The following is a 21,154-nucleotide window of genomic DNA, read 5'->3' as shown; positions in this document are numbered from 1 at the left end:
TTTCAAGCTGGCCAGTTTCTGGCTATGCTGAGTGGGATATTTCTCTGACCCCACTTCAACCTGATGTACTTCCAAAACACTTCCAGATAAGCCTGACTAAGCTTAACATGCCAATGTAATTTCGAAAGTTCTCTGCAATGTCGCTGTCTGTATACAGTCTCTTCCCTTGTAAACCGCTTAGAACTGTTTATGGTATGGCGGTATATAAAAATAAAGTTATTATTATTATTATTATTGTTCTGACACCTCGTATATGAAAGGCTGCTGAAAAATTCTTAGCCTAACCAAGAAGAGAATGATGTGGAGCCATGACACTTACAAGTTACACTCCCCCCTCCGTATTCACGGTTTCGTTAACCGCGGCTTCGCTTATTCACGGGTTTTTTGTTCCTTGGCTCCGCCCCCAAATTTACATCACAGGAAATCGCTGCTCCCGGCATTGCACAGAGGAAATCGCTGCTCCCGACTTTGTACATAGCAAATCGCTACACTTGCAGGTCAGGTTATTCGCGTTTTTAAAATCTTTTTTAGGGGTTTAGTTTTTTTTTAGAGAAAAACTGCGAATAACATATGAAAAGTTATTTGCAGTTTTTCGGTATTTGCTGCCATGCTGTTCCCCTATCACTGCGAATGCGAAGGGGGAAGTGTATTCCACACTTTTCATGACACTTTTCACTTCAATGAGGCAAATGCATCTAGTAAATGAGCACAAGTATATGGAAACCATGCCATTATGACATCATCGATGAGGTTGGCTCTTAGGCATTGGTGGAATGAAGCTTTATGCCATCACAATAAGTTGGGACTGCTGAAAAGTCCTCAGCCCAGCCAAGAAGAGAATAATGTGGAGCCATGGAACGTACAAGTTATTCCACACTTTTGATATTTTTTTATTACAATGATATGAAATGAAACAAAAAGTGTCAAGAAAAGTGTGGAATAACTTGTACGTTCCATGGCTCCACATTATTCTCTTGTTGGCTGAGCTGAGGACTTTTCAGCAGCCCCTCTTATTGTGATGTCATAATGCCTCATTCCACATATGCCTAAGAGCCAACCTCATCGATGATGTCATAATGGCATGGTTTCCATATACTTGTGCCCATTTACTAGATGCATTTTTGCCTCATTGAAATGAAAAGCATCAAGAAAAGTGTGGAATAACTTGTACGTTTCATGGCTCCACATCATTCTCTTCATGGTTGGGCTGAGAATTTTTCAGCGGCCCCGCATAAAAAAATGTATCGTTGGCAAAAGAACCATCCCTTTAGCTATAGACTAGTTACCAAATCACCAGAATCATTTGTTGCAAAATTACTATCTGATTTTTTGGGGGGGAGAAATTTGATTGCCTACATCCCTTGCAGTTTGGTTTTAGACCTTTATATTCTACTAAATCTATCTTGTTAGCCTTGATTTCTTAGATATAATTAAGGCAAGTCTGCTATCTTGCTGCAATTTGTTCTTACAGCAGCATTTGATACTGATTATGATATGCTGTTGTAAAAGCTTTGCTTAATTGGCATTTCAGGTCAGGTTCTAGCTTGGTTAAAAGAATTTCTGAATGCAGATAACAGACTATTTTGCCTTAGTTACTCCCTCCCCCTTTTGCAAAACCATAGCGCGGTTTTTAGTGCCGGCTGCGGGGGTAACAGCTCCGATGCTCCTAGATTTGTAAAAGGAAGGGGGGGGGGGTTAGTTTGCTAAGACTGCAATGAAATAGGTTGATTGTTTCAGAAAAAAGACTGAGACTGCCTCCAATGACTACCTTATGTTGCTTTTAAATGGAAGCAAAAGCCAGCGCTCTCAGACTGTCCTCCTTTTTCTGGATAAGTCTACCAACAAAAATTCATAAGGACCAAGCCTGATGTACAACTCCCTTACATACTATTGACACACTCTAGATCAGCGGTCTCAAACTCAGACCCTTTGCAGGGCCACATTTTGGATTTGTAGGTACTTGGAGGGCCGCATCAAATGTAGTTAATGTCTTATTAAAGAGAAACTAGTCTTTAAACCCGTTACATTAACGGGTGCTAGAATAGATGTGTCTGTCTGTCTGTCTTTCTTTCTCTCTCTCTTCTTGGCCGCTTTCTGTCTGTCTGTCTTTCTGTCTCTCTCTCTCCTCGGCTGTCCACCACCACATCATGCCTGCTCCCTCTGTCCAGCAGTAGCGCTTTCTTTCTGTTTCTCTCCTTGGCTGCTGTCTGTCTGTCTTTGTTTCTTTGTTTCTTTCTGTCTCTCTCTCTCTCCTTGGTACCTGTGTCTGTCTGTCTTTCTTTCTTTCTTTCTGTCTGTCTCTCTCCTTGGCCGCTGTCTGTCTGTCATTTTTTTTCTTTCTTTCTTTCTTTCTTTCTCTCTCTCTCTCTCTCTCTGTCTTTGGCCGTTGTCTGTCTGTCTTTCTTTCTTTCTGTCTCTCTCTCTCTCTCCTTGGCCATTGTCTGTCTCTCTTTCTTTCTTTCTGTCTCTCTCCTTGGCTGCTTTCTGTCTGTCTGTCTTACTGTCTCTCTCTCTCCTTGGCCATTGTCTGTCTGTCTTTCTTTCTTTCTATCTCTCTCCTTGGCTGCTTTCTGTCTGTCTGTCTTACTGTCTCTCTCTCTCCTTGGCCATTGTCTGTCTGTCTTTCTTTCTTTCTGTCTCTCTCCTTGGCTGCTTTCTGTCTGTCTGTCTTTCTGTCTCTCTCTCTCTCCTTGGCCGCTTTCTGTCTGTCTGTCTTTCTTTCTGTCTCTCTCTTTCCTTGGCCATTGTCTGTCTGTCTGTCTTTCTTTCTGTCTGTCTCTCTGGCCCCCTTGTTTGTCTGTCATTCTTTCTCTCTGTGTCTCTCCCTGGCCCCCTGTCTGTCTGTCTTTCTTTCTTTCTCTCTCTCTCTCTCTCTCTCCTTGGCCTCTGTCTGTCTGTCTTTTTTTTCTTTGTTTCTCTCTCTTTGGCCGCTGTCTGTCTCTCTGGCCCCCTGTCTGTCTGTCTTTCTCTCTCTTTGCCGCAGTCTGTCTTTTTTTCTTTGTCTCTCTCACTTTGGCCGCTGTCTGTCTGTCTGTCTGTCTCTCTGGGCCCCTGTCTGTTTGTCATTCTTTCTGTCTGTGTCTTTCCCTGGTCCCCTGCCTGCCTGTCTCTCTCTGTTGCGCCATGCCTGCCTGTCTCTTCCTGGCCCTCTTCTGTATCCCCCCACAAGAACAAGCCAAGATTTCTGCCTGCCCCCAGCACACCCCTCCCCCCAAATAAGCCCCTTTTTCCTCTCCCCCTCCACTTCCCTGTACAGCAGTAGCAGCCAGATGTCTCGAAGCACCCGCACCCTGTCCACCTCGTCCAGGCCGAAGGACACCTCCTGCGATTGCTCTCGGCGGTGAACCGTCCTGATGTTGCTCTGCCTTCATCTGCCTATCACCGTCACCGCTCAAACCGCTGCACATGCCACAAATCGAACACGGCCATGGAGGCATAAACCACAGAGGCAGGGATCATGCCATTGTAAATGTGCATGCACACTTAGGGTTTTATTATAGAGGATGACAACTTTGTATGAGGTAAAAACTCGTTATAGTTTATAAATCTTTCCTTAATTGCTTCTGATCATTTCAGTTATACACAGCAGTAAAAGTCTTCAGATACATCATAATCAAAAACTGCTAGAACAAGGCAGTGCTGCATAGCGTGAACATAAAATACAGAGATCATTAGAAAACAGAAAACCATTGTATCCATAAATGCTAACTCTTTCTGCCAAATAATGTTTTATGAGCATGGCATTGGAAAATGTTTGCACGGATCAACTCTGGAGGGTACACAGCAAAGGTGAACTTGATAACAAATTGATAACAGCTGTATTATCAGTCCAGAAAAACTATAAAAGGCAGAGGAAGTGCGGGGATCTTCTCTTTGCCTGATGAGAAAGAAAGGAGAGACCAAGTGGCCAATGTCAGCCATGCAACTTCCATGCCTAGTCACCTTCCTTTTCTTTCTTTGCCTACAGCCTGGGGCAGGTAAGTCTGTGCTGAGTCCAGGTGACAATCATGTCCCTGAGTTGCTATCATGAAGGAACTTGCCATTGAGAAAGGTTTCGTCTATTTCTTCATACATCAGCTGTCTCTGGGTAACAGAACCCCCAGTGTTTGTACAGAGGTATGGTTACATCATTCTGAAGGATGAGGGCGAAAATATTCAACTTCCCCTTCCCAAATGACACCCCCTCCCTTTTATGATGTCACATTAGGCTTTTTTTAAATTGAAGATAAAAAACTATTGGAGAGGCATGGCCAGTAGGGAAAAGGAGGTATTGATGCCCCTGTATAAGACTCTGGTGAGACCTCATTTAGAATATTGTGTGCAATTCTGAAGGCCGCACCTTCAAAAAGATATACACTTCTCCCTCCGTATTTGCGGTTTCGATTATTCACGGTTTTTAGCTTGCTGGCTCCTCCCCCCCAAATTACATCAATTTGCATAGAGAAATTGCTGAGTCCAAGCGTTTACAGAGAAAATCGCTGATTCCCAGCTCTTTCTTCACCATGTTTTGCCTCTCCTTCAGGAACAGACCAGGTCTCTCCCACCATGTTATTCACGGCTTCACTATATTCACGATGGTTTTTAATAGAAAACAGCGAATAACATATGAAAAAGTTATTTGCGGGTTTTCTTTATTTGCGGTTCTGTTAATCTCCTATCACAGCGAATACGGAGGGAGAAGTGTAAGAAGGATGGAGTCGGCCCAGAGGAAGGCTACTACAATGGTGTGTGGTCTTTGTGATAAGGCATATGGGGACAGACTTAAAGATCTCAATCTGTATACTTTGGAGGAAAGGTGGGAGAGGGGAGATATGATAGATACATTTAAACACCTATGTAATATAAATGCGCATAAGTCGAGTCTCTTTCATTTGAAAGGAAAGTCTGCAATGAGAGGGCATAGGATGAAGTTTAAGAGGTGATAAGCTCCTGAGTAATCTAAGGAAATACTTTTGTACGGAAAAGGTGGTAGATGCATGGAACAGTCTCCTGGAAGAGGTGGTGGAGACCGAGACTGTAGCTGGATTCAAGAGGGCCTGGGATAGGCACGTGGGATCTCTTGGAGAGAGAAAGAGATAATGGTTACTGCGGATGGGCAGACTAGATGGGCCATTTGGCATTTATCTGCCTTCATGTTTCAATGCTTCTTGTGCTATTTCTTCCCACATTGGGAGCAATATTAGCTTGGGAAAATCAAACTGGCTGAGTATGTAAGATAGTCTCAAGACAGAGAAAACAAATTTGGTGTGCAGCTATCAAGAGGGAACAATGGGTACAAGAAAGGAAAGAAAAGTGTTGGAATTGCAAAGATATGTGGATTCCCCCTTTCAAATATCCATGTGCTATAAGGCACTGAAACGCGTAATGACAATAGGAGGCCAGGTGTGACTTTTAATCAGTTCAAAACAATTCTTAAGTTACTTGCAGGGAAAAAGTATGATCCCCCCTTCCCCAATTTGCAATCAAAATCCAGATTCAAAAGAGAGAAAAAGGGAGGACAATTCCTTTCATTTTGCTTTAACCAGATGCCAGCAGGGCAAGATTTCCACCTCAGTAAATACGGTATAATGAAATCATTCCCAATCCTAGGATCAGATGAAGTATGAGGTCTGGCTTCTCTAGGATTATTTTTTTTATTGCCAGTCCACTCTGTAAGCATGCAAGAATACATTATCAACCAAGCTATATAACTAAGACTCTTATTACCTTACAAAAACCATACTGGAACTCATATAAATTGTGTCACTTTCAGGAGATGACATTCAGTTTCGTACTGGAAACCACCTGGTGGAGCATAGAATAGTGGAGGAGGTAAGCTTGATGAACCTGTGTAATAGCACATCATGGACAACCAAGTGTTCTGATTGATATGCATTTAGACACAGTATTCTGCCAGTGCAGCTCCACTAGTAAGAACTTTGCCACTGCTTGCCCTGGATCGGTAGCGTGGAATCTTATTACTCTTTGGGAGTTCTGCATGGAATGTTTCTACATTTTGGGGTTCCAGAATCTTGCTTACACTATGAGATTCTAGAATGTTGCTACTCCTTGGGTTTTGGCCAGATACTAGTGATCTGTAGGCTCTACTTCTGGCTTCTGCTAGCCTCTCTCCACTTTACCAGTGCTGTTGTGTCTTTGGACTGAACATAAACATAAGAACATAAGAGTTGCTATACTAGGATAGAAGGTCCATCAAGCCCAGTATCCTGTTTCCAACATTGGCCAACCCAGGTCTCAAGTACCTGTCAGAAACTCAAAGAGTAGCAACATTCCTGAGCTGAGACTATGATGTCATAAAGCCTCATTCCACTGATGCCTAAGAGCCAGCCTCATCAGTGATATCACAATGACTTGATTATCCTATACTTGGCTTACATAGGAACATAAGAGTTGCCATGCTGGGACAGACTGAAGGTCCATCAAGTCCAGTATCCTGTTTCCAATAGTGGCCAACCCAGGTCACAAGTACCCGGCAAGATCCAAAAGAGTAAAACAGATCTTATTCTGCTTATCTTAGGAATAAGTAGTGGATTTTCCCCAACTCCATCTTAACAATGGCTCATGAACTTTTCTACTAGGAAATTAGCCAAACACTTTTTTTTAAAATCCTGCTAGGCTAACTGCTTTTACCACATTCTCTGGCAAAAAAATTCCAGAGTTTAATGCAAGCACTGCTAACTGGATAGGTGTCAGTGATGGGGTATTCAGTGGTACTAACAGCACAGCACCACTGAATATATCCTATGACCAACTTTTGAACTCCCTAGGCAGTACTGTTGCAGTCTGTAGGCAGAGCTGGAGGTTATTCGGTTAGCAGACAGCTAACTAGATAAAGTTAGGACAGCATAAAGACTGTCCTAACTTTATCCTATTGGCTATCTGGTTAGTGGTATGAATATCACTCCTAACTGGATATTCAATGTTGGCTTGTATCCTGGCACTAGCCCTGAATATCCAATTTCATGTAATGGTGTTCGCTAGCATTTTGCTTAAATACTGACTGCCATGGCTAAATATTGGCCACACTGAATTTAGGAAGAACTAGTTGAGAAGCTGTTCTAAGCTGCTCTTCCTTATTAGTTAAGGGGTTTTCATTTATTTCACTTTAGGTTTTGGGTGGTGGGAAAAGCCATTTTGTACTTTCGGTTCTTAAGTTTATAGAAGAAATGGAACTAAATATGGCAACAAACAGGACTGTTATTGCTTTTAAATCACCGTCACGTCTTAGTTTTAACCACATGTCATATATGACTTATTAACTGGTCTGTGCACATGCTATATGGTGTCTTTCATGCTTTGTTTCAATCACAGGAGAGTGTCCTCTTTCCATGTAATAATGAACTGATGTCCAAACATCCTCCTGCTTCAGGTGAGCCTCTGACTCTTGTCTTTATTCTTTTGGTTCTTGAGTGGTTTGGGAAGGAAATTAAACTATTTCATCCAGTACAATCCAGTTTTTGTGTGGCCATGATGCTTGCCATGCTAGATTTCAAAAGAAACATGCCAATCGGGGCTTTGATGCCCTGTAGGTAAAATTAGACCAGTTTCCTGCTTCATTCAATATTATCCAACATAGCAGACTATTTGCCCTTTTGCAGTCTCCTAGTCTGCATAGTTAGCTACTTGTTACACTTATGTACCATCTCTTCCCAAAAATGAGCCTGAAATGATTTCACTACTCTTCTACTTGATAATGTTACCTGATACTGTTCATGGTTTTATCTTTATGATGCAGATATTTCAGATTTATTTTTGTTCCATTTTCTGTTCTCCAAAATTCAATAAAAAACTTGAACTAAAAAAAAAAAAAAAAAAATTAAGAAATATGGATAGACTAAGAGAGCACAATTCAAGGTAAAACCAAACCTTTTCCAAAATAAAGGGCTCCTTTTACGAAGGTGCGTTAGGGCCTTAATGCGTGGAATAGCATGCGCTAAAATGCCGCGCGCTAGCCGCTACCGCCTCCTCTTGAGCAGGCGGTAGTTTTTCAGCTAGCGCGCGCTAATCCGGTGTGTGCGCTAAAAACACTAATAACGCACTTTCGTAACAGGAGCCCAAAATGTCTTCAAATTTATGGCGAAATGTCATGCATGACTAAGACTACTGGATAGAGACTGGAAGAGTTCCAGAGTGAGACAGACTGGTATGAAAAAGATTCTTCCAGTATCTTTTTAAAAGTAGACTGCTTTAAAAGAGGGAAAAAGTAGTAATCCAAAAGTAGAACTTCAACACATCTCATTTTGGGAGAAAAAGTGGATACAAAAACTTCTGGAATTAATTATTAAGGAGTTTAAAAACAAAACATTATGGGGTCCTTTTATCAAGCTTCGGTAGGGGTTTAACGTGCGTTAAACCACCTGCCACGCTAGCCGCTAGCGCCTGCATTGAGCAGGCATTAGTTTTTTAGCCGACCGCGGGGGTTAGCGCGTGATGAAATGTCCGACGGGCTAACCCAGCTAGCGCGGCTTGATAAAAGGACCCCTATATCTTGAAAGTGATTTGCTCACGCATTGAGAGCCAGTGACGATCATAAAGTGGACTCACATGATCAAACCTGAAACATTGAAAAATTAAGCAAGCCACTGTGTTCTGAGTCAGTTGTAACTTTTTAAATAGACCTATTGCCAAACCTCCGTAAAGAGAATTGCAGTAGTCTAAATGTGATAAAATAAAAAACTGAACAAAAACAGCAAAAAGAGCTGGGGTAAATAAAGAGCAAACTGATCTGAATTGTCGTAATTTGCGAAAAACACTTCCTCATTAATTTGTTCACTTGAGGGCGAAATGTGTGGTTATATTTTTTAAATTCTTTCCAAAGTAATAGAAGTTAGAAAGAATTTTACAAAAGGGGCTGAGAATGTCTGTCTGTTCATCTGTCTGTATGGGGGACAAATTAACGCTCCAAAAATTTAACAGAACAAAATTAAATTTGCCATGTGGTAAGAAACTAGTAAAAGACCACATCAAGTTTGAAAATGAGCAGTCTTAATTTTGCCCAGTTAGGTATGTGGGTACATCATTGAATATCAGCCATTCCTGAATAAGTTCTGGATGTTGCTGCAAACCTGGATATTCAGTGTCAGTATACACTTTTATTGCAACCAAAGACATGGCATGTATTTTTCAGCTTTCACTTGTTGATGACATGCAACAACTTGGAATATTCCCATGCCACTATTGGCTATTCACTTCCACTTGTCATACAGCACCTGCTCACACTTAGACTCACCCATATTCACCTATGTTCTGTTATCACCATCCACACAAATCATATATTTGTATATAATATATATGTGCATACATATGTATATATACACATTATATATAAATTACTTTTTAACTTGGCACCAGTCACTTTATTAATTTATCATGTCCACTTTACTCGCATATAACATAATATTATTTTTTATCACTATCTTTGCACCAGTCACTTTATTAGTTCATTAAGTCCACTTAACTTGCAAATATAGAAATATATACTGTAAGATTACACTCATTAATTTGTCATCTATAGGACCCCTGAGGAAGACATCATTGTCGAAACATGGACCGTGGTAGGTCCACACCTCTCTGTGGTTTAGGTCCTAGATATATTTTATGTGGCTTATCCAATTGTACATCTTTGAATAAAGCCTGCATCTTGAACATCACCATCTCCACGGATCCTTTTGTTTTCGCTGTTATTTGCATTGCCTGTGGGACTAAAGGGTCAATTTTTTGTTTGTTCTACTGCAAATGGTAGCCCATCCCTAACAATTATCCCTTTATAAAACGCAAAGTCATCAATTATCCCTTTATAAAAAGCAAAACCAAATGCTTCTATTGCAGTGCAAATTTATTCTCTACAGAGCTGGAGTTCCCTGTGGTTATATTCAGTTTAGAACGAAACCTGAGCATATGATCCCATGAGTAAGATTAACCTGCTTTCATCCCAACAGCTCACACTCTGAAGCCCTCTGACATCAAAATATTTGCTGCATTGGGAAGCTTCAAAATTGTAAGTGTTCTAACTTTATGGACCCGATAACATAGCTGCTAATATACCCTGCTACTTTCAATAGGAGACCCCCAACAGACTCATGAGGGGTACCTCCCCTTACTCGTAATTTCTCAGACTTGGGAAGAATCTCAGACTATGAATACAACAGCCTCCATTAAGGGGTGGACAGTCAAAATATTTTATTTTTGTTTAGCTTCCTGTGTCCTTTATAGGAATCTTCATTTTTTTTTTTTCATTTCAGAGACAATATCATAAATAGTGTGTACTATTTTCCAATGCTGCACTATTTACATTGACGTTTCCTATGTCATACAAATAAATGCACATCTTGTAGTCTCCATAGATGATCAGGAATATTACCCCGGGATGGTTAGAACTTCATTGATGGCTTCACGGTATCTTTAGATCCTATCATAGGAGCCAATTTTCATAATTATTGAGGGGGGAGGGCTCGATTCACCACAAATTACCAAGTCCATACAAAGGAAATTAAAGCATGGTGGGTTGTGAACACAACTGGCCAGGCTGTCTTTAAATGAAGAGGCCAAAAAAAGCCCTGAAGTTTGCCAAAATGTATATGAAAGAAACAAAATAATTGGCGAAGACCTTTATTCAATTTCTACCCTCAAAATGAGCACTTGTGTCTGTATTCATTGAGCAAATAAATGGTAATAATATTAAGACAACTATACAAAGTAGGGTAAATATAATCAATTACTGATATTCAATTCTTTAAAATGCTAGACCAAGAATACCAAAACATAAAATTAATTAAATGTTTAATTTATTAATTTCTTTAATTCAATTCATATTCTAAAAACTAACAAAATTTATTTCATCAACATTTAAAATCTACAATAATAAGTAATACAAAGTGCAGAGTGTTACTTATGACAAAATCATAGGCTGGGAAAAGCTACGGGTACTGTCTAAAGCAGGGGTGTCCAACCTTTTGGCTTTCCCTGGGCCGCATTGGCCGAAAAAAATGTTTCTGGGGCCACAAGACAGAGGAGGGAGCTGGCAAGATGGTAAACACCCTGGGGCAGCAGAGGAAAACACTGCATTGCCCTCGACTGGGGCCGCACAAAATACTTCACTGGGCCGCAGGTTGGACACCCTTGGTCTAAAGCTTTTCAATAGAGTCCATCAATCAATCTTCAAGGCTCTTAATGATGTTAAGTATTGAAGCCATTCAGACCCAATAAAGCTCACTTAACTTGATGATGAGTCAATTAAAGTCCCAATATCTCCTTGAGTTGTAATCCGTAGACTTGACCAAGCCAGTTGTTCCAAAGAATGGCCACCCGGATGGTCTCGGGACTCAAGGATCTACCATACGAAAAACGGCTTGACAAATTACAGCTATACTCGCTCGAGGAGCGCAGAGAGAGGGGGGGGGACATGATCGAGACGTTCAAGTATCTTACGGGCCGCATCGAGGCGGAGGAAGATATCTTCTTTTTCAAGGGTCCCACGACAACAAGAGGGCATCCGTTGAAAATCAGGGGCGGGAAACTACGAGGTGACACCAGGAAATTCTTTTTCACTGAAAGAGTGGTTGATCGCTGGAATAGTCTTCCACTACAGGTGATTGAGGTCAGCAGCGTGCCTGATTTTAAGGCCAAATGGGATCGGCACATGGGATCTATTCACAGGGCAAAGGTAGGGGAGGGACATTAAGGTGGGCAGACTAGATGGGCCGTGGGCCCTTATCTGCCGTCTATTTCTATGTTTCTATGTTTCTATGATCCAATAAGAAATGCTTAATCAATTCTGAGGTTCTCTTTTCTTAATCCTTATTGTTTTCCAGTTTTAGTTACTTATATTGTTCAATCAGCATAAGCCTCCAACTCCAGCTGAGTTTCAGTTGAGTCCATCATCAGGGAGGTTGAAGATATAAGTACTAAGACAATAAGAAGAGTTTTCCCAGCCTATGATTTTGTCATTAGTAGCACTTTGTATTACGCACAATAATATTAAGACCTCAGTACTGGGAAGACTGTGATAAATCATTCCACAGTTTTACCCCGGGCTGACAACTCATGGGTGACAAGCACCAGACAACTGCCTAAATGAGTCCACCCCGTACATCATCAGGTCTTATTTGCTTTAATATGAAAAAATATAGAAGTGTATCTGTGAAAAAAACTTTATAATATTATTTTGCGCATTGTACTTTTTTTAAGTGAGAAGAAATTAAAATTGCTAATTGCAAATCCACAGACCGCTCAATCATAGATTAATGTCTTGCAATGATAAGACTGAAGATAAGGCGATCAAAGACTTTCAAAGACTTATCCGAGTCCCAAAAAGGAGTAGAGTTACTGCTCGACAGAGCTCCGCTTCGCTATCTTCGCCAGGTGCAAGAATGGGTTCATCTTTTTGGAAAAAGTAGACAGGCAGCTTTAGTATTCCTGTCAAATCTGAAAAAAAAATCAAATTCCCAATGTTTTTCAGAGCTTTCCCCAGATAATACCATTAAGACTGAGGTCTTTACATTTAAATATCTTTATTCATTTTAAAGCCAAAAATAAGTGCAACATATTATACAGACTGAGGTCTTAATATTATTATTACCATTATTTGCTCAATGAATACAGACACATTTTGAGAGTAGAAATTGAATAAAGGTTTTTGCCAATTATTTTGTTTCTTTAATTGAATAGCACAGCAGGTGGTCCACACAGGGAGGACTTGAGGGGGAAAGAAATGCACTGCAAGTTTCACCAGTCTCTCTTCCTCCCCAACTCCAACCCCTTGCCACAATTTACTATTCTACTTCCAGTCCATCTACAGTAGAGAATGACACGGTAATCGTTACCACGGTAATTCCATGGTTACTTTATTAAGTAATGTGGTAACAGGGGAAACCAATGCATTTTGCCCAGTATTACCGGGGTTCGAGGTGACCCTCCAGCGCCCTACCTTTTAACATCCCTGGTGGTCTAGTGGCCTCTTTGGGGGCAGAAAAGAAACCATCATTTTCCTGCCCCTGCTGCTGATACAGCTGCCCCCGCCGCTCGAAGATTTTCAAGATGGCTGCCGAAAGTTTTTCTGACTAATGATGGCTCCGCTGTAAGGAGTACGGGAATGATATATTCAGTGGACTGATCTCTCTGAGCACTGTAAGTCTTTTCCTTCCACATTATTAGGAGGTGTAATTACTATATTAAATTTATGCTCTGTGGGTGCCTTTGAGAAAGAAACGCTGCCAGTTTCAAGGAAGACGCACCGATTTGCTGTGCGGATTAGCAGGGGTTTATTCTCTGTCTTTCCCCTGCAGTTGTCACTCCTGACATAGCCTGTGGGTGAAACGTGGCCACGTTGGGTGACTGATATAAATAAATCAGACTGATCTGCTTCGTGGTACCGTGTATACAACTTTTGAGCCATTTGTGCAGAGTAACTCTTTTGTCATGGCTTTGAACTTTAATATGGTTTTACTATTTGCAGATGCCTGAACCTGAGGAGAACCACAACCTATTCCACAGGTAACAACAACCCATTATGTTTTGCTCAGTCAGTTCATAGGACTCCTGCTTCTAGAATGATACAATCTGAGATTATTAATATATGGGCCACAATTCAGCATTATCTACATTGGAAAATTAGGGAAATCTCTTTACTTCAAAACTACTGAGCTTTGGAATCATTTTCCTGTCCAGCTGCACAATCTGGGCTCTTTCCAATTATTTCAAAAACACCTGAAAACTTGACTATTTTCAAAAATGTAAATTTTGCTTCTCTCTACTACCAATTCTTATTGTTCCTTCCTTTTCATTTTTTGTAAACCGTGTCGAGTTCTATCTTTATAGAGAAGATGCAGTACATAAGCTTAAGGTTTAGTTTAGTTTTAAGAAAGGTTTGAGCAAGTTCCTGGAGGAAAAGTCCATAGTCTGTTATTGACAAAGACAGGGAGGAAGCCACTGCTTGCCCTGGATCGGTAGCATGGAATATTGCTATTCCTTGGGTTTTGGCCAGGTACTAGTGACCTGGATTGGCCACCGTGAGGACGGGCTACTGGGCATGATGGACCATTGATCTGACCCAGTAAGGCTATTCTTATGGCATGCTTTTGTTAATGTATCTTCTAAACTGTCTTTATTTCTTGGTCAAATAATATATCAGAATGTTTTACATGTGCTTAAGAAACCTAAAATAGAAAGCAGTCATTTCAATTTTCTGCTCTTCAGTTTGTGAAACTTTTTGATTCTTAAGCATAAAAAGACAATTTACTGGAACCTAATATACAGAGATGCCTGGAGAATACTGTATACTGTAGTTGAGAGTTTTGCCCCTCTATTCTGCCCTCAGAATAAGAAATTTTTTTTAAAAAAAATTGTCTTTTCTTTTACAGTATAGAAAGACGCCTCATAAAAGCCAGTGAGACAATTATATCAGGTTTGTTCTATACCACTTTATTCCTCTCAGTAAAATCATAAGGTGATGCATAGACATGTCAGCAGAGCAGATTTGGGGTCCCCTTGATGTGCATGTTCTGCTGTGACCTGGTATTCTTCAGCAGAGCAAAATGGCAGATAAGGAACATTGTGTACAGTTCTGGAGCCCACACCTTCAAAAAGATATAAACAGGATAGAGTTGGTCCAGAGGAAGGCTACTAAAATGGTCAGAGGTCTTCATCATAAGGTGTACTGTGACATACTTAAAGATCTCACTGTGTATATCAGGGGTGCCCAAAAGGTCGATCGCGAAGGCAACGTGAATCGATCACATTGCCTTAGTGTTCTACTTGCTTCGCGACTCAGAAGCGCTGAGCCGACCAACTTCCCACCCGATGTCAATTCTGACGTCGGAGAGGAAGTTCCGGGCCAGCCAATCGCTGCCTGGCTGGCCCGGAACTTCCTCTTCGACATCAGAAATGACATCGGGGAGAGGAAATCTGGTTGGCCCGACGCTTCTGTGTGAGAAAGCAGGGAGAGCTTGGGGCGGTGGTGGTTTGGAGGCCTGTTCCCCGATAGCGGCGGCAGTGGCTTGGGAGCAGGCAGGGAGATAGAAAGAAAGGGGAACAGGGAGACAGAAAGAAAGAAGGGAAAAAGAAAGAAAGGAGGGACAGGAAGACAGAAAGAAAGGGGGCATGGAGAGAGAAAGACAGAAAGAAAGACAGGGGAGGGGGCAGGGGGCAGGGAGAGAGGAAGAAAAAGTTTGCGGACGGAATGAGGTCTGGAAGCATACAGCAGGCTGAAAAAAGGGAAGAAATATTGGATGCACAGTCAGAAGAATAAAGTGCAACCAGAGACTCATGAAATCACCAAACAACAAAGGTCAGAAAAATGATTTTATTTTCAATTTAGTGATCAAAATGTGTCCGTTTTGGGAATTTATATCTGCTGTCTATATTTTGCACTATGGCCCCCTTTTACTAAACCGCAATAGCGGTTTTTAGCGCAGGGAGCTTATGAGCATCGAGAGCAGCGCAGGGTATTCAGTGCAGCTCCCTACGCTAAAAAAATGCTATCGTGGTGTATAAAAAGGGAGGGGGTATATTTGTCTATTTTTATATAGTTGTCCCTGAGGTGACATTGCATAAAGTCAACTGCCTTGACCTCTTTGAAAACCCCCAGAATATAAATGATAATTAACATTTTCTCTGCGTACAGTGTGCTTTGTGTTTTTTAAAATTTTATTGTTGGTAGATCATTTTGACTTGGTCATTTTAAAAGTAGCTCGCAAGCCCAAAAAGTGTGGGCACCCCTGGTGTATACTTTGGAGAAAAGGCGGGAGAGGAGATAAATGAGGGAGACCTTTAAATACCTATGTGGCATAAATGTGCATGAGGCAAGTCTCTTTCAGTTGAAAGGAAGCTCTGGAATGAGGGGGCATAGGATGAAGGGGAAAGGGGAAAGATTCAGAAATAACCTCAGAAAGTACTTTTTTATGGAAAGGGTGGTTAATGCTTAAAACAGCCTCCTAGTGGAGGTGGTGGAGACAAAAAGTATATCTGAATTTAAGAAGCCTTTGGACAAATACGTTGGATCTCTAAGAGAGAAGAGATTAGTAGATAATAATAATAATTATTATTACTTATTTTTATATACCGCCAAAGCCATAAAAGTTTGAGGTAGTTTACAACAGGAAGTGCTGGACCATCGGGGAATAAAACACAATATAAAATCATCAGTATATACATACAGTGTAAAAGTAAAACAGTAAATCCATAACTTACAAATCGATTAAATAATTTTGTTTTTACTAATTTTCTAAAACTGAAGTAGGATGAGGAATGCGTAATGTTATTACCCAACCATTCATTCAATTTACCCACCTGGAAAGCAAGAGTTCTATCATATTGACAGGCCTTTATTGTAGGATAACTGAACATGTGAATTCCACAAGTAGGCCTGTTAGAACAGTTCAGTCTAAAATGAGAGACCAGATATGTAGGGGCCAACCCAAATATTGATTTAAAACAAAGACAAAAGAATTTGAACAGAACTCTTGCTTCCAGGGGCAACCAGTGTAATTTTTGATAATAGGGACTTATATGTTCCCATTTTTTCAAACCAAAAATCAATCTAACAGCCGATTGATCTTTGGGCAGACTAGATAGGCCTTAAGGTCTTTATCTGCCTTCATTTTTTTCTATGTAGCCTACCCAGCTGTCCCACTTTTACTGCAGATAACTCCCAGTTGTCCCACCTACAGGATGCCCTCTTTTTTGTGTGTGAACTGGGATGTGTAGTCAAGTCACATAAGGAGCAGTAACTATAAGCAGGCCCTTCTGTTAGGTGCCCTGATGCAGCCCAGCCCAGCCCAGTTTCCGTTATAGACTACTATTGTAACCTGGTATCGGTAGGTCTAACAGTTACAGAGTAGGGAAAAACAGCTTGTCTGTCTCTCTGGTTAGTTGTTTTCTGGGAGCTGATTACCTTTATTCATATTGCTTTGGGGATCAGTATCCCAGAGCCCTGAATATACTGGTAAAGGGGGATTTATATTTGTCCTATTTACCCTCTTTTAATCCTATATAATAAAACCCTAGCCGCGCATGCGCACCTATCTACGTGCTTCCGTGATCTCTGATCTGTGATCAGTAGGTCGGTGGTCAGCAGGAGTGCATATGCGGCGGCCAGACAAATCAGAAAGGGAGAAACACAGCACAGCCGGCGCCTCCCGCCTCCCGCCCTCACTCACCGCCAAAACCACCACCGCCAAAGCCTCCTCCTTCTCGCCGGCTCACCCGTGTTTAAATTTAGAGAAAAGTGCTGCACCGCGCTAATGCTGGCCTCGCCATCTTCTGTCCATTGCGGCCCGCCCTCTCTGACTACTTCCTGTTTCCGCTAGGGTTGGCCGCAGTGGATAGAAGACGCCGAAGCCAGCGGTAGCACGTTTTTTTAAATCCTCTCCACCTCCAGCAATTCAGTCTGTGCTCGGATTAAAGTGACCGGGATGCCAGATCATTTTTTAAATTGCAGCATAGTGTTTTTGAGAAACAGATAAGTTGCTCTTTGTAATCTGTTAACGCTATGCATAGCGTTCAAGGAATACCGTATCCGTTTTATGCGCTGTGGGGATAATTATATAAGAACATAAGAACATAAGAACTGCCTTCTCCGGATCAGACCTTCGGTCCATCAAGTCCGGCGATCCGCACACGTGGAGGCCCTGCCAGGTGTACACCTGGCTTAATTTATAGTCCACCATATCCTTATATGCCTCTCTTAAGGAGATATGCATCTAGTTTGCTTTTGAAGCCTAGGACGGTCGATTCCGTCATAATCTCCTCTGGGAGGGCATTCCAGGTGTCAACCACTCTCTGAGTGAAGCAGAACTTCCTGACATTAGTCCTGAACCTGTCCCCCCTTAGCTTCATTACATGTCCTCTAGTCCGTGTCAAATTGGACAATGTAAATAATCTTCTCTGCTCTATTTTGTCGATTCCTTTCAGTATTTTGAAGGTCTCGATCATATCCCCACGCAGTCTCCTTTTCTCAAGGGAGAACAATCCTAGTGTTATAAGTCTGTCCTCGTATTCCAGTTTCTCCATACCCTTCACCAGTTTTGTTGCTCGTCTCTGCACCCTCTCCAGCAGTTTTATATCCTTCTTTAGGTAGGGAGACCAATGTTGGACGCAGTATTCCAAGTGTGGTCTGACCATTGCCCTATAAAGCGGCATTATAACTTTCTCCGATCTACTCGAGATTCATATGTGAAAAGTTCTAAAAAGATGTCTACATTATGTCTTTCTTATAAAGGCATGTAGTAAATGATGCCAGTGGTCCATCCAGTCTGTCCAACAGTCATATTCCTTTTCAAGGCAATGTTAAACCAACAATCCTGAAATTACCTGGGGCAATAAGGGGATTAAATGACTTGCCCAGGGTCACAAGAAGCAGCATGGGTTTGAATCTTCAACCTCAGGGTGCTGAGGCTGTAGCTTTAACCACTGTGCTACACTCTCCTCCATTATACCATTTATTTTCTAATTAGGGAGCACTTACATGTGTAGATATGGGTAAAGGCCGTGTATTTGATAGACCACTTTTCTGTGGAATGACCAAAGCAGTTTCATATTATACAAAGGTACTCTCTGTCTGGTGTGAGTTCACAATCTAAATTAGGGCAATAGAGATTTTTGTTTGTTTTATGTTATCTGTGAAGTTTGTGATAGAAAGAGGGGAGTGGATTGGGAGAAGAGCCATTTGCTTGAAGGACAAGGCATTTCTCAATAAAGAAGAGAATGCATTTGGAAAGGCCCTCCTCCTTGAGGGTAACCCCCCCCCCCCATTGGAAAGTTTGAAGGAGGGCTGGGAGGTATGGATGGTATTATTGATCCATGCTGGTCAGCAGTGTTGCAGCACCATATGGGAAGATATGTGGTAGCCCTTCGATTAAAAAAAAATAGTGAAGACCACTGGCATATAATACAGCATATGTACTAAAGAAAGGCAACATATCATACCCTTGACCCTTATTCAATATTAGACTTTATTCCATTAAGACGCTGCATCAATTAAAATCCATATCCAAAAACTGTAAATGGAAGCTGGTTAAACAAAAGTAATTTGTTTCTTGTGTTCAGGTCTCATACACTGGTTGAACCCCTCAGTCTCAAAGCAGTATGTTCTCCTCTGGGGCTCACCAGAATCGGGATTTGACTCTGGGTAAGTCACAACCACCTTCTTTAATTTATAACATTTTATTGAAGGAAATAAATAAATATAATATAAAACAAATAGATTTCATTTCAAATAGATTTACAATTATAATATTTACATACATTTTATATTATAGTTTTATTAATTACTTCAATACAATGTGAATAGGAGGGAAAAAGGGAGGGGAAGTGGGGGGAAAGGAGGTAGGGGGGTTGATTTGGGTTATAAAGAAATATATTTTGAAGGAATGACAGCCACCTTCTTTATTAATGCATTTGAATGCTCTGCAAAAAATTTTAAAGCAAAAAGGAGAAATCGGTGACCACAACCCTAATGGGTGGTAACAAATCTGTTATAACAGCAGGCGTTAGCAAGCTATGAGGTGTAGAATCAAAAACATTATCCTGTCATTTCCAGTGTAGAAACTGGCTCTGCCATCTTTTTCTTTGGCATATCAGCTTAGGGTTACCATATAGCTTCAGAAAAAGGAGGACGGATTGAGACATCTGGGTTTTACTTCCATTGAACGCAATGGAAGTAAAACCCAGGTATTTCAATCCGTCCTCCTTTTTCTGGAGCAAGATGGTAACCTTATATCAGCTTAAGTTAGTTCTCCAGTGAGTCCTCGGGACACACCTTGCCAACCAGGTTTTCAGGATACCTGCAAGAAATATGCATGAGAGAGGATTTGTACATGCAAATTTATCTCATGCGTATTCATTGTGGATATTCTGAAAACCTGACTGGGTGTGTCCTGAGGAATGGGTTGAGAGCCCCTTGGCTTATGCAAATGCATAAGATTGCTAAACTAATGCAAGAGGTATCATAAAAAAAAGATGGTTTCCATGGAATGCTTGATAACCATATTAATAAACAACTAGTGTTTAAGCTCGTTACCTTAAGGGTGCTCCTTCCCTCACATGTCTCCTATTTTCAGCCTCAGCTACAAACCCATTTTTACCCCCTCCAGCCCCCTTCTCCCATCTGTTCCCTTTCAGCCCAAGCCCCCTTTTCTCACCAGCAGCATTTCCCCTCCCCACTCCACTTCCCTGTCCAGCAGCACTTCTTACCTTCTCCCCCTGCCCCTCTTCATTGCTCCCCCGGCCCAGTAACACCTCTTCCCTGCTCCCCCTGTCCCTCTTCATTGCTCCCCCGGCCCAGTAGCACCTCTTCCTTGCTCCCCCTGTCCAGTAGCATCTCTTCCCTGCTCCCCCTATCCCTCTTCCCTGCTCCCCCGGTCCAGCAGCACCTCTTCCCTGCTCCCCCTGTCCCTCTTCCCTGCTCCCCCGGTCCAGTAGCACCTCTTCCCTACTCCCCCTGTCCCTCTTCCCTACTCCAGCAGCACCCCTTACCTGTTTCCCCGGTCCAGTATGCAGCGTTGTGAGCATCGCGGCCAGCTTTTGCGAACCTCATAGGCTGCTCTGCCCCTCGGAAGTACGTTCCCTCTGACGCGATTGCGTATGTCAGAGGAAACGTTCTACTGAGGTGCTGTGCGGCCTGCGAAGTTTGGTACAGCCGGACGCGATCCTCACGGGAGCAGCGCCCAACCCTCAGCAGCTCGAAGCCCTCCTCCAGGCAGCCGCCACCAGCGCCGCTCCGCGAAGCCCTCCTCCCGGCAACTGCCGCTTCGTACCGCCTTTCATGCGCCTTAGCGCGCATGCGCACTCTGCCAACCACAGAACTACAGATCAGGGATCAGGGAACACGGCGGTAAGAGTGCGCATGCGCGCTTAGCATTTTATTATAGTAGATGATTGTCACATGTCAGCAGGAAGGGCCGGACCAATTGTTAGGCAAAATGAAGCTATTTCCTAGGGCAGCAGTTTCTGGGGTATAGCACAGAGCAGTTGCAGTCAAAGCGAAATAATAAATCCTCACAGCCAGACAAACTCAAAGAACCAATAATATTTACTTTTACCTGCAAAAAAGGTGTGTGTGGGGGGGGGCAATTTTCAAATAGCCAATTTACCTGGATAAATGACTTTTGGAAATTGCTCTCTCTTATGTATTTATTTATTTAAAACATTTTTAATCCGC

General features: G+C 41.9%; 1 protein-coding gene across 1 annotated transcript in view; it reads left to right on the top strand.

Moving 5' to 3' along the window:
• The first annotated feature begins 3,885 nt into the window (after window positions 1-3,885).
• Window positions 3,886-21,154, top strand: part of PLB1 (phospholipase B1) — a 225,477-nt gene continuing 208,208 nt past the window's right edge. The window contains exons 1-7 of the mRNA XM_033937660.1: window positions 3,886-3,977; window positions 5,753-5,811; window positions 7,312-7,369; window positions 9,939-9,997; window positions 13,454-13,491; window positions 14,358-14,401; window positions 19,042-19,123. Of these exons, the coding sequence (XP_033793551.1) occupies window positions 3,911-3,977; window positions 5,753-5,811; window positions 7,312-7,369; window positions 9,939-9,997; window positions 13,454-13,491; window positions 14,358-14,401; window positions 19,042-19,123 (407 nt within the window). The 5' untranslated portion in view covers window positions 3,886-3,910. The remainder of the gene's footprint in view (window positions 3,978-5,752; window positions 5,812-7,311; window positions 7,370-9,938; window positions 9,998-13,453; window positions 13,492-14,357; window positions 14,402-19,041; window positions 19,124-21,154) is intronic.

The sequence above is a fragment of the Geotrypetes seraphini genome, chromosome 3 (genome assembly GCF_902459505.1).
Source record: "Geotrypetes seraphini chromosome 3, aGeoSer1.1, whole genome shotgun sequence".
Taxonomy (NCBI): domain Eukaryota; kingdom Metazoa; phylum Chordata; class Amphibia; order Gymnophiona; family Dermophiidae; genus Geotrypetes; species Geotrypetes seraphini.
This window is presented reverse-complemented; position numbering and strand designations above follow the sequence as displayed.